The 19650-nt window shown below is 36.9% G+C and overlaps 2 protein-coding genes across 4 annotated transcripts in view; one reads left to right on the forward strand and one right to left on the reverse strand.

Moving 5' to 3' along the window:
* On the forward strand, positions 1–6428 carry LOC125280645 (DNA damage-regulated autophagy modulator protein 2). Its single transcript, XM_048211346.1, has 7 exons — positions 1–1262; positions 1651–1718; positions 4203–4345; positions 4432–4609; positions 4733–4815; positions 5751–5843; positions 6026–6428. Exons 1-7 carry the CDS (start codon positions 1132–1134, stop codon positions 6146–6148), a joined length of 819 nt encoding a protein of 272 aa, XP_048067303.1. The 5' UTR covers positions 1–1131; the 3' UTR covers positions 6149–6428.
* Positions 6373–19650, reverse strand: part of dennd2da (DENN/MADD domain containing 2Da) — a 24976-nt gene continuing 11698 nt past the window's right edge. For 2 of the 3 annotated variants that reach the window (XM_048211341.1, XM_048211342.1), the window contains 11 exons: positions 19164–19339; positions 16365–16477; positions 16206–16275; positions 15847–15924; positions 14835–14975; positions 9837–9985; positions 9574–9745; positions 9429–9479; positions 9241–9322; positions 7841–8089; positions 6373–6904 (listed from right to left, as the gene is read on the reverse strand). In XM_048211341.1, coding sequence (XP_048067298.1) covers positions 6840–6904; positions 7841–8089; positions 9241–9322; positions 9429–9479; positions 9574–9745; positions 9837–9985; positions 14835–14975; positions 15847–15924; positions 16206–16275; positions 16365–16477; positions 19164–19339 — 1346 coding nt within the window. In that variant the 3' untranslated portion in view covers positions 6373–6839. Of the gene's footprint in view, positions 6905–7840; positions 8090–9240; positions 9323–9428; positions 9480–9573; positions 9746–9836; positions 9986–14834; positions 14976–15846; positions 15925–16205; positions 16276–16364; positions 16478–19163; positions 19340–19650 lie in introns of those variants that run through there. The other variant, XM_048211343.1, reaches the window with a different exon arrangement.

Here is a 19650-nt window from a genome sequence, read left to right on the forward strand (position 1 = left end):
AGAAGGAGGAAACAATGGAGTTTGAAACTCACTGTATGTCTTTTCCATGTACTGAACTCTTGTTATTTAACTATGCCAATATAAATTCAATTTTTAATTCTAGGGCACCTTTAAAAATGACGCTTTTTACACCTGCCGTTTTTTGTGTCGGTGTGCACACTCACATTTGCGCCCTTTGTTTAGTCACAAGGCGTTAAATGTCGGCGATAATTGTGCACAATATTCGTCCCGGTGTGTACAGGCCTTTACTTGTAAAAATGCAATTACGACGAGTAACACTGGGAACATTTTAAGCTAAAACGGCTTGCCATACAAACCCTAACCAGCCTAACAGTGTTTTGTGTGGCCTTTCTGATCGCAGTGGCTCTTTCCAAGTGGAGGCCTTTTAACCCAAATAAAATCCCCGCACTTACTCTACAATACAATAAAACTGTTGATATAATTACCCTGAACAAACCTGAAACATTTCACAATATTACTGTTTTTACTGTAGTTTTCATCAAACAAGTTAGGCCTTGTTGAGCATAAGAGACTTCTTTTTAAAAAACCTTAAAAAAATCTTAATTATTCCAAACTTTAAACCACCAGTGTATATATGCTATATCCAGAATGGCTAACATATTGGCCTTCAGAGGCGACCGTGTGCAGAGGACACATGTGAGTTTTCACTTCTCTGAGCGCAGAAAGTGAAATCACGCTGAATGAGTGTCAGCTGACTTTGGTCACAGGACTTTAGGGAGAGCATCTCACAAAAACACACCCGAGCATTCACGGTGCAAGACTTCAGAGGCACTAACCCACTCTAACCACCTCTGAACTACTAACAAATGTTTCTGTGTTTGTGCACATTAATTTCTGTGTAACTAATCCAGCTTCACCAGATGATGTTCATCTCCTTTTCCTTTGTTAATGCTGAGCCTCAGTTGACCTGTCGTCCCCTGATTTTGGTGTCTGCATGAGGAAATAATAGCGTTGCTTTTGTTCAGTTTTGATGTGCATCCTCTCCTCAGTGTGTTTACCTGTGTGTGTAGCTTGACATTTAAGCTCCATGTTTTATGTGTTAGTGATTCTTCTTCATGTTGGTAACCTCAGTAAGTGAATTTCTTCTGACCGGCCCTATGTGAGGGCAGTATGTGGTGGTTTCAGCGGGGGCTGTGTGCTCTCCCGGTGGCTCTGGTTATCTGGTCATCTGCTACGTTCCTCATCTCTTATGCCACAGCGGTCGTGTTGGGCCATGCCGACCTGCTCGTTCCATACATAAGGTAAGGTCCTGAAAGATTACTGCTTTTACAGTGTTATTTGTACCAGATGTCCATGGGGAGTCATGCATCATTTAAGACTTTAAAACTGCAGAGTGAGAAACATTTTATGGAGAGCAACTTTATTGAATGAATTACAATAACAGCCTTTTAATGTATTATTTACTAATTTCAGTTATTTAATGTTTTATTTTCAAATAGTTCAAATTATGGAATGTATAAGGTGAAAAATCATGCACTTTATAGTACAATATAATTTTTAAGAGTTCGGTGGCTATAAATCAGAGACATTCTGTGAAACAACCCTTTTTTTCTTCCAGATTTAGTTGACGAATTCAAAATCTTACTTAATAATATCTGTCATACTGTGCATTAATCATTTTGTTTGTAGTGACACGGGCACTGAGGTTCCTGAACGCTGTGTGTTTGGCTTCATGCTGTCAATCTCAGCTTTCTTAGGTAATGCTGTGCATGTTTTCCTCTAGAGTTTTGGATTTTTGCTTCAATTTGAGGGGTTTTTGTTCAATAATAAGTTAAATTGTTGTTGTTGTTTTTTATTTTTTGTAACTTTTAATAATGTTCCTGTAGCTGAAGTGTAGGAGCAAAAAAGGTTGTGGGTTCGCTTCCCACACATTAGGGATGGGCAATACCACTTATTTTGTTTTAAATACGATACCGATACTTTCAAGGCCAAAATCGCTGATATCAATACCGATACTATACCTCTAGTCTGAATATAAGTTATTAAATTATTAAAAATTTAAGTCCTTAAATTATTGAATTACTATTAGTAAAATGGGTAACGGTACCCACTTAACATTATATTTGAAAGGTATTTTAACATTCAATATGCCTTAATTGCTATTTATTAGATTATATTTTTGTTTACACATGGTTAAAATGTTTATTTGTAGTGGTAACCATGGAAATCTACAAATACTATAGGCTTAGCTGAACTATGGTGCCTGTAGTAATGGTTCAGTTTCATAAGGGACTGCCAGTGACAGGCTGTTGCACCCATAAAATGCAAACTTTGTATTCTGACAGTGTAGTTACAGAACAGAACATCAATACGAATTTCAAATGTTCAATTTAAATAAATGTTATTGCAAAAACTATGTAGGCTACTATTTAATTTTGTTTGTTGTGAAATAACTCAAACATATTATGTTGTTCTGTCTACTGTTGAGCATTGTTCTTCTGGGCTGCGTTTCCCAAAAGCATCAGTGGTTTCTTACAATATTAAATGCACGCAGCCGTTTGAATGTAGTGTCTGCAGTGAGCGAACGCTTTCTGTGATTGATTGGTTCTGACTTGCAGCATTTGTGTGTTCAGATGAGCAGGAAAATAGTTCTACAACACATTTATTCGCTAACATATGTTATTTGTCCAATTCAATGCATATTGTATGCATTACATTTATTGTTAAACAAAATCACTAGTTAAAAAAAAAAAAACACCTTAGTATCGATATTTTTATTTGAGTATCGATACTATCGATACTTCATATCGATACGCCCACCCCTACCACACATATCGATAAATGTATGCTTTGAATGTACTTTCACTTTGGATAAAAGCATCTGCCAAATGTATAAATTAAGTAAGGGGTAATCCACGACAAACGAATTTAATGCATGATTTACCAGCACTGACAACTTGACAGCCGTTATTGATGTTTTCAGTACAATATTTGACCAGATATATTATGTAATATTTCATCAGTCATGGCTCGTCAGATCTTCTAGCATTCTGCCATGTTTTAAAGGGATAGTTCACCCAAAAATGAAAATTCTGTCATTTATTACTTACCCTCATGCCGTTCCACACCCGTAAGACCTTCATTAATCTTCGGAATACAAATGAAGATATTTTAACGTTAGTTGAAATCCGATAGCTCCGTGAGGCCTTCATAGGGAGCAATGACACTTCCTCTCTCAAGATCCATAAAGGTACTAAAACATATTTAAATCGGTTCATGTGAGTACAGTGGTTCAATATTAATATTATAAAGCGACGAGAATATTTTTGGAGCGCCAAAAAAACACAGTAACGACATATTTAGTGATGGCCGATTTCAAAACACTGCTTCAGTACGATTCGGAGCACAAATGAATCAGTGTATCGAATCTGCTGTTCGGAGCGCCAAAGTCACGTGATTTCAGCCGTTGGCAGTTTGACACGCGATCTGAATCATGATTCGATACACTGATTCATTATTCAGTGTTTTGAAATCGGCCATCACTAAATAAGTCTTTATTTTGTTTTTTGGCACACCAAAAATATTCTCGTCGCTTTATAATATTAATATTGAACCACTGTACTCACATGAACCGATTTAAATATGTTTTTAGTACCTTTATGGATCTTGAGAGAGGAAATGTCATTGTTTCCGATGGAGGCCTCACGGAGCCATCAGATTTCAAATAATATATTTTAATTTGTGTTCCGAAGGTTTTACGGGTGTAGAATGGCATGAGGGTAAGTAATAAATGACATAATTTTCATTTTTGGGTGAACTAACCCTTTAACGTTAAATGTCAAGCTACACACAGGTAAACACACTGAGGAGAGGATGCACATCATTCACTCCCTCCACCTACATTTTCTGTCTGTACAGAGACTTGAACCCACAACCTTGGGTTACAAGTCTGATTCTCTAAACATTAAGCTACAACTGCATAGTAGTCCAATGTAAAGAGAGCAGAGATACTTTTTGGTTTTTACTAATTTATTCAGAAAATGCTACACCTAAAACTTTTAAATATTGCCTCAAGCATCTTTGACATATTAACAGCTCAATTATATGTTGAGTCGGATACAAATGAACTAGAATTTATAAAGGCAGATGTTGCATTCATTACACACATGCTTTGTAAAAGTCAGCGTGGATACAGCATGGAGGACTACATCATTCCTGCTCACCCATTTGTGTGTTTGCAGGGTTGGGCACCATGTATGTTCGATATAAACAAGTTCAGGCTTTGATTTCGGCCTCTGAGTCGGGCTTACAGCTGCTGAACTTCACAGGCCTCCTGATGGGCATCTTCAGCACTGTAGGGATGTGTGTTGTGGCCAACTTCCAGGTGACACGCACACTTTCATTCTAAGATCTGCCTGTTTAATATCTTTTCTCTGAAACAGTTAGCGTAATGTTTTTCTATTCTTTCAGAAAACAGATATGATGTCCATCCACCTTTTGGGGGCAGGGCTGTCCTTCGGCCCTGGGACTTTGTATATCCTGGTTCAGACCGGCATGTCATACCGCATGCAGCCGCGTTTCCACGGCAGAGATATTCTATGGGCACGTATGGCTGTGGGAATGTGGACGCTCGTTAGCATAATTACACGTATCCTTTTTCTCAGTACATGTGCAGTCTTTAAAATAGTCTCAAACTGTAATGATTCTCTATATTCATTATAGCGACAGTACTCTTATACCTGTTTTGCTTCCTTGACTGAATCTGTGCCAGTTTTCATATCCTCTGTGTTAATGTATGATGACCTGCCTGGTGTGGATGTCGCTAATAAGTTACATTGGCGGCCAGGAGAGAGAGTAAGACAGATAATCTGCTTGATCTGAAATGCTTTTAATATTTCAAATATACTACCCATATGCATAATGCACCTACACTGCCCTCCAAAAGTTTGGAAACACCCCTGGCAAAGTGTGGTTTTGGACAATATCAGCATAAATCCTTATCACTTTTTGGTGCAAATACATTAAAGTAACTTGACATTATCATTGAAGACCAGCAATAATAATTTTCATTTTGATTACATAATAATGGCAATATAAATATATCAAAGTCAGACATGGCCTTTAGCCAGCTGTGATGCCTGGTTACTGGTTTAAACTTGGCCCAGGTTTGTAAAAGATTTTTGGGTCAGCACACCTTAATAGCTTCAACAATTGATTGCCAATTAAGTTTAGAATACAATGAACCAATTAGAACCCAGTTTAGGTCAGATAGCTGCTAATGCTGGATATTTTGATGAATTGAAAATTTAAGTTTTTTCTATGTTTAAACTGTTTATGTAATAAAATATGTTTTCGTAGTTTGTGTTGTCCCTTATCAGTGCAAAATTATCACAAATTAAAAAGGATTCATGCCAATATTGTCCAAAACCCCACTTTTCTATGGCGTTTCCAAACTTTTGGAGGGCAGTGTATATGCAATTTTTTCTGCATGCAAATGGCCTACATTTGCCAAAATTATACACTGTACAACAGAGGATATACACCGATCAGGCATATATATATATATATATATATATATATATATATATATATATAAAAAATTAAAAATGCAGAAAAATTTAATTATGCAATTTGAGAGATAATGTGTCAGCAAGTGGCACCCATGTGCTTTAACATCACATATTCGCTTTTCTCAAACAGCTGGTAGCTGCTGGCCTGAAACTGCAGCTCTGCGGCATTGCTAATGGATATGTGTAGATGTAAATATAAACTGTACTGTATTATTTTAGGGTTTTATACCGCATCAGGTCAGTGCTGCAGCCGAGTGGTCTCTGGCATTCTCCTTCATCTGCTTTTTCCTCACATACATACGTGATTTCCAGGTATGATCATTTACTATGGTGGTTCACCAGTTTATAAGTCTTTTTTTTAAAGTCACCTTCTCATACAGATTATATATACACACACACACACACTGTATGTTACATGTAAAATTCTGTATATTTTTGTCTATTTATAGTTGTTCAGTTTTGCACCTGTTTGAACAAACCTCTTTTTTGACCAGAAAATCACTCTGTGGGTTCAGCCTGTACTTCAGAGTAACCATCTCTACGATTATTCTCGCTATGAAGACAGAGAGCACATGCAGCATGGAGAGCACTCTCCTCTACTGGCTGGCACCATTTGAGACACTCTGCCACCTTGCGTCTGACATCGAACACTGCAGTCGACATTCAATGGAGGTCACAAATCTGAATATTCCCAGATACTTTTCATGTTGAAGAAAAGTTTCTATAATACATTTTCTTGCCATGCTTTTATGCAATATTTTGAAAATATTGAGGGAGACTATTGGCATGTATACATATTTTGCCTAGTTACTTGATCAGAAATCTAAATTATGCAAAATAATCACTTTAAAGTTTTTTCCTTTTAATTTTAGAATAAACACATTGCATATTTTGACATCTTTCAGTGCTTTTACAGTAATTTGTGATGATCTATATGGAGATGAAATGTTTTATTTAATTTCATATCAGACTGAATCTGTGTTGTTTTCATTTAAAATGTATTTAGGAAGGTATGTTTTTCAATTCAGCATGTTTCTACTGGCTCAGTTTCTGTAACATTAAACCTTCTGGTCAAAACGTTTCTAGCTGAAGCCTTACATACATTAAATACAGCAGCTTATTACAAAACAATTACCCCTGACACCCAACACTAATGACAAACAGCAGTAAAACTCTGACAAACTGAACACATGAGAACATAAATAAAAAAAAATAATCTGACATTTTAATTCTATCTACATTCCTTCTATCTACAGTTTAACTGATTTCACACAAGATTTACAACCACATTTTTGGTGAATGCTTCCACTAGTGTTTCTTGGCTTTCTCTTTCATCTTTTTCTGGTATTCAGCAATCTTTCTGTCAAAAAACCCTGGAAGAAAGAGAAAAATATTAACTATCAAGATATATATTTTATTACTATTCAGGATCATTTTTTTATTGGAATCATCCTCTTCTCATGCAAAAATCACCTTTTTCATCTTATTGCCTCCACAGTTCATTCAAATAGACTCGCAGTTAGAGCTGTACGATTAAACGTTAAAAGATTGCGATCTCGATTCAAACACCCACGCTATCTCATTCCTAAAATGCCAACGATTTGGCTGTCTATTCAACCTTGGATACAGTAAAACCTTGAATACACCGGAATATTCAAATCTGTGTTTGACCATACATGTATGACACAAGTATAAAACAGCTTCACAAACAGTCTTTTCAACCACACACCATCGTTATTTCTGTTACAAATATTCATATTATCACAGAAGTACTGGGATAAAAGTTTATAGTTCGGATATAAACACTGATGTCTACGGAAGTGATCAAGATAAAGCAAATCACCTTCTGAAAGTAACTTAGCACTTCAAATAATGATTGTATCGATTACATAGTTCCACAAGTAGGTGGCGACAAGTGACTGTTAAAAATGTATTTGTCACTGAATGATTCATTCAAGAGATTCGTTCAAAAAATGCTGATTCATCCAGTAATGAAACAAGTAAAGTATTTATGAGTGAGTCATTGAATCATTCATTGAACCGTTTTATTTAATAATTCATTCAGATTACATGGTATTTTGTTTAGTTGTCTGTTCAGAATCGTGGGAGAATCAAGATCTCTGCAATTCTCAGTTTACCCAGAATCGTGCAGCTCTACTCGCAGTGACAAATATTCCTGGCCTCTCAATTAATAGGTCATAAAAAGTATTATAATTATAAAAAAAACTATCAATAACATGTCATGCATGTCAAACTACAAATTTTCTGATCACTGCTAATAACAGTAAGCCAAAGGGTGCGCGTCTCACCTGTGCCGTCCTGAGAGGCGGGTCTCTGTTCCATTTCCTGAATGAAGAGGTCGAACATCTGCGTCTGTACAAACTTTTTTACAAATCGTCTCATGCTCTTGGATTCTATAGCTTTACAGAAATGTGTTTGCTGGAACTCGCCCTTCTTGTCTTGGCCATTCCGCACAATGTGTTTAGAGAAGTGGCCGACAGTCTTGATAAAGAACGGCAGGAAAGCTTCTGGGACCACCCGGTTTAAATCCTCAAGACCTGATGTAATACAAATACATGGGTTATTAGTTTTAAATAACCTTGTGAGAAAAATAAACTAATTTATACATTGTTCTGAGTGGATTATATGTGGTGATTTACATAGGGATAACCATATAGCAACAATCTGGCATCTTGCGGCTGTGTGAATATGAAACAATAAGTATATAAGTTTCAATAAGAATATAAGTTTTAACCGTTTGGTGTCCGCTATTTTCAAAAGTAATGTTAGCGATTACAGCGTGTCTGGAAATTTCTAATAAACATTTTGTCTCATTTTTCATAACAAAATCACTTGCGTTTTAGGCTTATTTGGGATAATTTAGGCTTGCTTTGCTGTGGTAAGTGGCTTATTTGGGGCTTTTTTTTTAGACTCGAGTGCTGGGTTTTCTAGCAAGATCTGGCAACACACCTTAGACCATAATGTATTTGGCAAGATTTGATCATTCATGTCCATAGCACAAACAATGCAGGACAATTTTATACGCCACCATCCACACTGAAATCAGGGTTGCCAGGTTTTCACAACAAAACCAAACCAATTGCTACTCAAAACTAGCCCAATCACGTTTCGGGGGTAAAAATCACATTCTGAGGGGTAAAATCCACTTTTTGGCTGGGTTCCCTTGGTAAAATTCGCATTCCAGGGGCTAAATATCATGTTATTTGGGGTCGCTACAACACACGGCAACAGTGATAAAGTAGCACAATTCTGCGGAAAAAACGCAGACTTGGCAACACTGGTGCTCATTAGTTCATTGAGTCTATCCAAAGGAAACAGCTTCTCAAACAAGAAAAAAATGCTGGGCAGGACTTGATTCTGTCCATCGGTAATTGGATGGTTTGCTATTGCTGTGATGTCATGTGAGTGACAAGTTGTCCCGCCCTCATGCCAGTAAACACATTATCAGGGAAGAAAAGAGATGTCGCTGCAAGAGGGAGGAGGTATATATTTAGATTAAAGATTATGAGGGCACATGAATAATGATGTGCACGGATAGATAATTTATAATAAATAATGCAATATTCCATTAAAATAAGAATAGTCAGTTTTGATTTCATGGTGACGTATGAGCAATGAGGGAGGAAAAAAAACGCTTGCCTAAACAGACTCCACTAAATATAAAGTAGGATACAGAAAAGTTGCTTACTTGATTTCTCATTTTTGGCACTGAGGGCCTGCTTGATTTCCTCTTTGAGTTTGTGAGGTAATATTGTGTCCTCATCTCCCATCTGTTTGGAGAAACATTTCAACCACAGTCACCCACACTATATTCATCAGTCACTTTTCATGGCAACAAAATAACAGATGCCCTCTATAATGTACACATGAACTTACACACTTGATAAACGTCTCCTTCCTGTCTTCTGACAAGTCAACAACAAGCAGCTGGGTGAGTAGATGAATTCAGATGTCAGCTTGCAGGGTTTGAAATGCAAATGGCTTGTAATGTTTTAACAGTGTCAGGAGTCTGGTCACTCACCTCAGTCTGGTCAATGACCTGATCTGCGAGGCGTTTCTGGACACCCAGCAGATATGGCGTGGGGGCCATGATGACGTCGATTAGGATCTCGGGAACGATGGAAATGAGCGTGTGCTGCCAGATGAATGGATACAGGAGAACAGCCACTGCGTGGATGACCTGAGACAATGTCCTGCAGACAGATCGTAAGGGTTTGATCAATGTTATACACATAAAAGCAATATCTAAAACTTGTGTGTGTGCATGAATGTTTGTTTTAGTACCCAAGCTCCTCAGCGATGAAGATGATCCTCCGCTCAAGTACAATAGCAGCAAAGACCTTGAGCACCTCATCATCTGACAGGCATGTGAACAACGTGCGGAAATCTACATGCTCCAGCCAGGAGTCTGTCGGACGAGTCAAACTGATGATCTATAGAGAGAGAAAAATTTTGTTACAAATAAAGAATATAACTGCACACTCACTTAAAAGTATATTTTTCAATTTAAATCTAGACTAAAACACATCTCTTTAACCTGGCATACACATAACACAATCAATTTCTATTATTCAGATCAGTTAAATGATTGATAGGCTGCATAAATTAGGTCAACCGGAACAGGGAACACTTCCTATAACACCTGGGGCCAGTTGTTCAAACGTGATCTGATCAGATTTCGGCTATCGGATTGGATAAAATCTTGAAAATGGGTTGTTCAAAAGGAGAAAAGGATTCTGGAATCAGATTAGATCACAAAATCCAATCTTGGTTTTGGTCTGGATCAAATCATCAGTTTGTGTTGTTCAAAACTTTTTTGTAAGATTGGGATACCTTTGATCTGGATTATACTGATCCCATCAGAAGGGTGGATTTCAGGAGCAAAAATGTGATAAAACTTTATACATACACATTTTTTTATTTTGCTCTTGATTAGTTTAACTGTTAAATAAATTAGAAGTAGACATTAGCCTACATATTTAGCCTTTTGGTAACCTACTGTAAAGTAAAAAAGATTTTGGTGCCATAAAACAATCCCCAAACAGCTGTAAATATCCAACAAAAATATTATATTTAATTCAAAACCCATATTCTTTCTATCATCATGTCCCTTTAGGGGCTCCGTAGAGCACTGGTAATCCAGATTTGGTAATCTGGAAAAGTGTGTATCTGGATCATGGTGATCCAATCCAATTTTTCTTTGAAAAACCAGCACAAAAGTAAAATGGATTACCTGATCCTGGATAGCAAAACATGGGATTTCCAAATCCAGATCATTCTGACCCAGATTAAACTTTTTGAACAACTGGCCCCTGATGTCTCACCCTGCCTCATCCTTATCCTGAGGTTGCTGCGGTCAGTCGGATCTGGGCCGTATCCAGGGGCCAGTTGTTCAAAAAGTTTAATCAGAATGATCTGAAATTGGAAATCTCATGTTTTGCTATCCAGGATCAGGTAATCCATTTTACTTTTGTGCTGGTTTTTCAAAGCAAAATCGAAAAACACTTTTTTAGATTACCAAATCTCTTATTATTTTATGGCACCAAAATCTCTTTTTTATTTTACAGTAGGTTACCGAAAGTATGTAGCCTAATGTCTACTTCTAATTTATTACTTTAACAGTTAAACTAATCAAGAGCAAAATAAAAAAATGTGTGTGTATGTATATTACATGATAAAAATGTTGTATTTTTTGACCAGTTTTAAAGTTTTATTAGATTTTTGTTTCTGAAATCCACCCTTCTGATGGGATCAGTTTAATCCAGATGTTTTGGATCAAAGGTATCCCAATCTTACAAGAAAGTTTTGAACAACACAGACTGATGATTTTATCCAGATCAAAACCAAGATTTAATTTTGTGATCTGATTTCAGAATCCTTTTTCCTTTTGAACAACCCATTTTCAAGATTTGATCTAATCCAACAGCCGAAATCCTATCAGATTACTTTTGAACAACTGGCCCCTAGATCAGATGGAGGCCCTGCACCTAGACACAACCGCATCACAGCCCTGAAGTGTTAGCAGAGATCGTGCCAATCCCCTGTGACATGAGGGCCAGTGGCAAAACCCGTCTCCATACCGGCGTGATGAATCTGATCTTCAACCACATGGAACTGGATTAAATATTTTGAATGCTCTGAGACTGACTCCAATCCAAATCTGACTTGTTATGCTGCCTGACTCACAATCATATAGTGTTTGTTCATTGGCCAGAGGAGAACTGGCCCCCGGTTTCTCCCAAGGTTTTTTTCCTCCATTCTGAAACTCCTGTTGGGAGTTTTGGTTCCTTGCCACTGTTGCCTCTGGCTTGTTTAATCCTGTAACACACCAAGCCGATGCCAACAAATGAGTGGCGACGAAAGCAGACTGCGGGGTTGGCTCACGTCGGCAGCGTCTGGGTCCAAAGTTGCCCTGACACACCAAACCGACGCTCGACAACCGACGGCCTGTGTAAGAAGAAATGTCTTTCCGTACCAACAGGTGGCAGTAGCTGAACAGCCAATCAGAATGATCAGATGGCCCGACTGACCGACGAGCTCCGACGGCGATTCAACATGTCGAATTGGCCGAAAAAAGCCGACGAGGACCAACTTCAGCCGACAGTGCGGAACACACTGAGAAAACTTGAGTCGGCCGATGAACAAAAAACTGCCAGATGGCCGACAGTCGGGTTGGTGTGTTTCGGGCTTTAGTTGGGGACTTGACTTGACTTCAAAAGTAAACTTTTAAGTGAGTGTGCAGTTATATTCTTTGCACCTCCAAAAGGTGTGTGTTTCTTCAATTTTTTGTTAAAGGAATAGATATTTTATCATAAAAACAGTGTTGAGGGATAACTAAAAGTAGTCATCCTACTAAATTAAGTGTTTTTGTCACATTGTATTTGTGACTTTGTCTTACAGAGTGAACCGAGGCAATAAGAATCGGATTTGTCTTTAGCAAATGTATTTGTTCTGATGGTTTACTCCAATGAACTTTCATTTGAATCATTGCTAAATAATGTTTTTGTCACTATGTTTCCAATACAGTTACATAAATTGAGTTTGTTCTTTAGTTTTATTAGTTGTATTTAGTGTAAACTGTTCACGTTTGATGTTGTTTGGTTTTGTGCTTTGCTAAATACAATGTTGATTTTTTTTTTCAATCATAGTCTAATATATATCTGATGTTAATTTAAATGACCTTGCTTTAATGAATCTAACTACCTTTTCAAATTTTTCATTTTCAAGTTAATTTCAAAGTAGCTTGCCCATCATAGACGGACGGACGGATAGATAGATAGGGCGTATAGAATGGAATGTTACATAGAAAATGTGCTGGAGGAGATTTTCAAGCAGAACCAAGTCAAGTTTGTACAAAGCATAAGGGCATACCTGCATGAGCTTATCTTTGACCCTTTCCCCTGAGCTATTACTTCACTTACTTCAATTTCCTGCTGCTTTGACAGAGCTGAGGACATGTGTGTTTGTGGACAGCATGTCTCTGCCTGCCTGTCTGCTTGTTTGGAATTAGAGGTGTACTACTTTACTCCTCCTTTAATGTACTGTAATTAACGTTCTATGGTTTATAATTACTGGGAAAAAAACACGGAAAACCAACTTTTATTATCTTGCACAATTTTACACCCTCATTTAATTTCCTCTTCCTTTTTTTCTTTTTGCTTGGAAATGATTGACAAATACCAGTTTTTAGCTTTTGCTGTTGACTCATCTGCTGTAAGTACAGTGGAAATGGAAAGTGTAGCAGCTGCTGGTTGCCTAACACTGCCTCCATACGTCATATCTCGTCATTATTCAGTCAACAATTTCAGGACTAACAGTGTGCCAAAAAATGGTGTTCATGTACAATAGAGCAGACTAGTGAGTAGATGAGTTTTCCTGTTCGGCTGATGATGTTTAAAGGGTAAGTTCACCATAAATGACAATTCTGTCATTAATGACTCACCCTTATGTCATTCCAAACCCGCAAGACCTTCGTTCATCTTCTGAAAACAAATTGAGAAATCCGATGGCTCAGTGAGGCCTCCATTGCCAGCAAGTTAATTAACACTTTCATTGCCCAGAAAGCTACTAAAGACATATTTAAAACAGTTCATGTGACTACAGTGGTTCAACCCTAATGTTACGAAGTGACAAGAATATTTTTGTGCGGCAAAAAACAAAATAATCAACAATATCTAGCGATGGGCGATTTCAAAACACTGCTTCATGAAGCTTCAAAGCTTTACGAATCTTTTGTTGAATCAGTGGTTCGAAGCGTTTATCAAACTGCCAAAATCACGCCCCCCAGTGGTGAACCATTGAAATTTAGAAACACTTATGATGTAACGAAGCCTCGTTTACTGAAATCGCATGACTTTGGCAGTTTGATACACGCTCCGAACCACTGATTCGACACAAAAGATTCGTAAAGCTTCGAAGCTTCATGAAGCAGTGTTTTGAAATCGCCCATCACTAGATATTGTTGAATAAAGTCGTTATTTTGCTTTTTTTGGCACACAAAAAGTATTCTTGTCGCTTCACAACATTAAGGTTGAACCACTGTAGTCACATGAACTGTTTTAAATATGTCTTTAGTAGCTTTCTGGGCATCTGAAAGTGTTAATTATCTATGCAGGCCTCACTGAGCCATCGGATTTGATCAAAAATATCTTAATTTGTGTTCCGAAGATGAACGAAGGTCTTACGGGTGTGAAACAACATGAGTGTGAGTAATTAATGACAGAATTTTCATTTTTAGGTGAACTAACCCTTTAATGTCCCTGACAATCTCTGTAGTTCCATTCAGCCACTTGTCAGCAACCGCCTTTTTCAAGACACATAAAAGCTTTAAAAAAAATCACAAGGTGATTGTATGATCATGTCTTAGAATAAACGTGAAAATATCTTGAGCTTGTGTTCACCACAGACCTTATTTCAAGCATTTAACCAAAAACCCATTCAAAAAACCTTTTCCTCAGGACGACAGAACGGGGAATGCTAAAAATGCTAACTCGTTTCTGGGTTTTGGCCTACAAAAGTACGTCATCCCTGCACCATTCTATAAGGAGTCACTCTAACCCTAGTATCAGCCAGATGGAATTTCCACTTTTTTAGTATTATATTAGAATATATTAGAATAAAAATAATGACCGAGATGACTATACGCAAGGATGCCTCTCTGTCCAGCTATTTTTCTATACAAGAACATCCCATAGGACACATGCATGATGGGCATGACTATAAAGGCTTCCTTAAGACTGACAAGCCATTCAGACAAATTGTAGTTTTATCTCTGGTTCTTACCTCAGTGCCTCTATCTGGAATAAAGCTTTTGATATTAACAGTGTGTCCAGGGGCAGGAAAAGCCGCCTCCCTCAGACTCTGCATAAATGGGTAAATCATCGCCATGGAGATCTTTCTGCGTTGCTCCACCTCATCAAAGATCTGAAATATTAAGCAGACAGATTAAACAATGAAGGATTCAATAAAAAGACAAAAAAATAAAATCTCATCACTGAGAGAAGTCAGTTTTCATTGAAAATAACGGGTGAAAAATGGAAATGTACACTAATCTTCATAGGTTTGGGGTCAGAAAGATTTTTTTGTTGTCAGTAAAAATATATTAAACATTAAAAGTGACAGTAAAGACGTTTATAATGTTAAAAAAGGATTTCTGTTTCACAAAAAGATGCAGCGCAAACTGTTTTCAACTGATAATAATAAGAAAATATATATTTTTACATTTATTGAGCACAAAAACATCATATTAGAATTTAATTTCTGAAAGATCATGTGACACTGAAGACTGGACAAATGATGCTGAAAATTCAGCTTTGCATCACAGGAATAAATTACATTTTAAAATATATTCAAATAGAAAACAATAATATTATATTGTAATAATACTTCACAATATTACTGTTTTAGAATATTTTTGATCAAATATATTTAAAAACACCATATATTATTGAAGTATAAGCAATAAATACTTTACAAACACCCAAATTTTGAACATGTCCATTTTTTTTAAGATCACATTAGCTTGTCTTTGATGTTTGTCCTGAACAAACAAACTCGTTTCCAGTCATGAGAGAGCATTCACCGAAAAAAAAGTACCTGCACAAAGTTCAGTTTAAACAAACAAAACATTCTCCAACAACTGAAGCATAACGCTCAATGGACAGCTCAACGCGTCAGACAACACATTTTCACACTCTGAATTAATACAACAAAGGGCAAATTTCTCAAATACAGATCAAAACAATGAAGTACAAAGACATTTACATTGACTGTGCAGTAAATTATGCTGTTTTACCTTGGAAAAGAGTCCAAAACAGGCTACATTACTGATGATACAGTAGGCCTCAGGCAGACGAGCACCCTTCCCATCAGGCTAAACAAGAAAAGACCAACAACAAGAGAAGTGAGCACACACTTAACGTGCATATGAATGTTCTTGACCTTGTTTGTTTGTATTTTCATGCATTACAAAAAAAAAAAAAGATTTTTTTGAAGAAAATGTACGTGGTGCTTTCCCTGTTGCTATGTTGGTAGAGTGATGTGGGTGGATGTTAGCGGGATGTTAAGCAGGGTTTAACACTTGGTTAAAGCACTAACTTTAAGTATGAGCAAAAATAAGAGGAAGTATCATTAATGAGTCCAGACAACACTTACCAGCAGCCTTCTACAGTATCCATTCTTCCTCGACCCATCAACATCTGTAAGCACGAAAGAGAATGTTTCACTGTGAAATAGAAAAAGAGAGAAAATGAAAAATGCAGTTTCTGCCTCCACAGGGCATGCTGGGAGAAATAATGTGTGAGGTCACAGTACCTGGGACATTCTGTTAAGGGCGCCCAGTTAACACCCTCCGGAAAGCAAAAGAGTGTGAGCGCCTTTAACGTCTTCTCTTCCTCCTCCTTCTGAAATCGCACCATTCCATCCTTCTGTGCTCATTACAAAGTGAAAAAGACTAAATTAATATGCATCAGAGACAGAAAACGCAGGGATTTTCCATGTCTGATTAATATCACAATGACAATGAATGAGCTATATAAACATATTATTTTCACACATTTCAACCCTGAAGCTGTCATTTAATCTTTGGCTGCAGTAAAAAAAAAGGTTATCTATTGTAATGCCTAATGGCAGTGTCTCCATGATCATTTTTCACTATAATATAATAGGTCATATTTTATTTTTTATAAGAGATAGGCCTAGATTAAATAATGATACATATATAAGGGATTTTTCTGATATAAAAATCCCATAATGCAATTTTACTTAATACAAAATCTGCTTATATTGTGCTGGGTATGACACTATAATTTTTCGCTATACATATTTTTTTACCTTTATAAGAACTAGTCCCATATTAAATAATAAAATGATATACATTTTAACATGATTTAATTGATGGTTTGATTCACACTCAAAAAAAAATTAAACAATAAATCCTTATGAAAACTCCAACTTCAACTTCACAATCTTCAAATACACCTGAAGACCCAGGTGAAAAAAAGTACACTTCTATAATATACCTATTTTCGTGCACTAATTTTGTACTTAATACACTAAAAATTCTTTTTTAGCACTTAAGATCGTCTTAAGAACATCTAAGTGTACTCAATTGTGCTATTTTGAGACGCCATGAATATGAACTAAAATATGCTTTTAATAAACTATCTCTGTATTTAAAAAATTTATTTAGCTACCACTTGTAGTACACTATGGGTTCAAATGTACTATAAGTAGTATCTAAATATAAATAATAATAAAAGAACATTTAAGTTCATATTTCATGCTGTCTCAAAATAGCACAGTTGAGTACACTTAGATGTTCTTAAGACGATCTTAAGAAGTACTAAAGAAGAATTTTTAGTATATTAAGTACAAAATTAGTGCACGAAAATAGAGCACTTTAAGTACATTATAGAAGTGTACTTTTTTTTCACCTGGGGACACAAGAGAACTTCTAATGAAACCCTAAGGGGCCATTCACACAGAATGCGTTTTTGCTGTTGCTAGGGCATGTTTACATAGTAAATCAATGCAAAAGCGTGTGTGAACGGCCCCTAATAGCCCAGCTAACAAGTATATGTTCTAAGAACATTTTTCTGACATTCCAATTAGGTTATGAAATGTTATTTCTTAAAATGATAAAAACATCCAGTTTTTAAAATGTTTTATAAACGTTTGTTTTGTTTCTGGTTATATATAAATAATTTTTTTGTGCTAACATTATTAAAGGGTTAGTTTGCGCAAAAAATTCTGTCATTAAGTACTCACCCTCATGTCGTTCCACACCCGTAAGACCTTCGTTCATCTTTGAACACAAATTAAGATATTTTTTGATGAAATCCGAGAGCTTTCTGACTCCTCCATAGATAGCAATTTAAAGGTGCAATGTGTAAATTTTAGCAGCATTTAGCGGTGAGGTTGCAAATTGCAATATAGAGAAGCTACAGTGGCCAACACAGGACAAAAATGTCGTCTGAGACAGCAGAGAGTAGCCAGGCAAGCAAATGCGCTCTGTAGAGAAGTTTGTCCATTTAGGGCTGCTGTAGAAACATGCCGGCGCAAAATGGCGACTTAACATGTAAGGGGACCCGCGGTGTATGTAGATAGAAATTGGCTCGTTCTAAGGTAATAAAAACATAACGGGTCATTATGTAAGGTCTTTATACACTACTGAAAACGTAGGTATGTATATTATATTGCATTTCTGTCAATAGATCCTCCTAAAATTTACACATTGCACCTTTAATTACCACTTTCAAGGCCCAGAAAATTAGTAAATTATACTTTTTGTGCACAAAAACAAAACAAAAATAAAGATTTTATTCAACAATTTCTTCTCTTCCCTGTCAGTCTCCTATGCTATTTACAGTGTAGACAGTGCAGCGCTTCCAGGTTCTACGTCAGAACGCCTGCTCATTATTGGCCGACGCTGTACACGTGAGCAGCACGATGCATGCCTGTGATGCTGACGCAGGAGCCGACCAATACTGAGCCGGCGTTCTGACATACAACCTGGAAGCTCTGCACTGTGTCTACAATGTAAAGTGGTATTTAAATTAAATTGCTGTCTATGGAGGGGTCAGAAAGCTCTCGGATTTCATCAAAAATATCTTAATATGTGTTCCGAAGATGAACGAAGGTCTTACGGGTTTGGAACGACATGAGGGTGAGTAATTAATTTCATTTTTGGGTGAACTAACCCTTTAATGACCACATAACTTTGAAGGAACGTTCTATTAATGTTACTGAAAGAATGTTTGTTCATAACTTTGAGAAAACCTTGCCAGAACGTTAACCAAAGTTCTGAGAACGTTCTCTGTTAGCTGGGAATGTGAATCGTGATCTGTTGTAGCATTCTTCATTTATATGTCTCTAAATAATGTAATTAACAGTACAATAAATGTAATAAAAGCATCAAAATGTAATGAATTGTTATTGAATGGAAATAGATGCTATTACAATGCTTCGAAAGTACTGAAGAGTAAGTAAGCTCAGAAAAGTTCCTAACTAATCACGGTTGCTTAGCCAAAGATGTTCGTTTTCACAGCTGAAGTGTAAATAGGCATTATATACATGTGTCTGCATGCAGAGCACATGGTTTGTCTGTGTCACCTTAGGGAACTGATAGATGATCTGTGGCTCATATATCCCATCTTTGTTCTTCTTAGGCCGAACCACCACCAGATATTCAAAGAAAAATTGCCCGCTAGCATAGCGCTGCTCCTTTGCCTTTTCTTCCACGGGAGAGAGCTCTGTGCTAGCAGGTAGATCCGGTTCCTTGCCAGTTCCTACAAAAACACATGCACCTTAGCTTCCGTAATATATATTTACCGAGGCTGTTTTCATGTCAACACAGAGGAAAAAGCCCAACTGTTTATAAATGTTTGATTTTTGAACGATCTAAAAAATGTGGCTTTTCAGAAACAGCACTTGAAACGCTGAACCATGAACAAGTACAAACAAATTAGTGATGAGAAAGATGGAGCTCTTCTGTGAATTTCCTTAACATTTCCTTTTGAGCCTGCTTTTTGGCAGCCTCCCCCAACGCAGAGCAAACAAAGCTGACAGAAATACCATAGGAGTCCACTAAGTCTTGTTC

Source organism: Megalobrama amblycephala, linkage group LG12, assembly GCF_018812025.1.
Source record: "Megalobrama amblycephala isolate DHTTF-2021 linkage group LG12, ASM1881202v1, whole genome shotgun sequence".
NCBI classification, from domain to species: Eukaryota; Metazoa; Chordata; class Actinopteri; order Cypriniformes; family Xenocyprididae; genus Megalobrama; species Megalobrama amblycephala.

Excerpts from the sequence above, each read along its gene's own strand:
- LOC125280645 (XM_048211346.1), top strand. The coding sequence starts at position 1,132 with ATGTGGTGGTTTCAGCGGGGGCTGTGTGCTCTCCCGGTGGCTCTGGTT. Across the intron at positions 4,610-4,732 it reads GCTCGTTAGCATAATTACAC|TTTTCATATCCTCTGTGTTA; the intron begins GTATCCTTTTTC and ends AATCTGTGCCAG. Across the intron at positions 5,844-6,025 it reads CATACATACGTGATTTCCAG|AAAATCACTCTGTGGGTTCA; the intron begins GTATGATCATTT and ends TTTTTTGACCAG.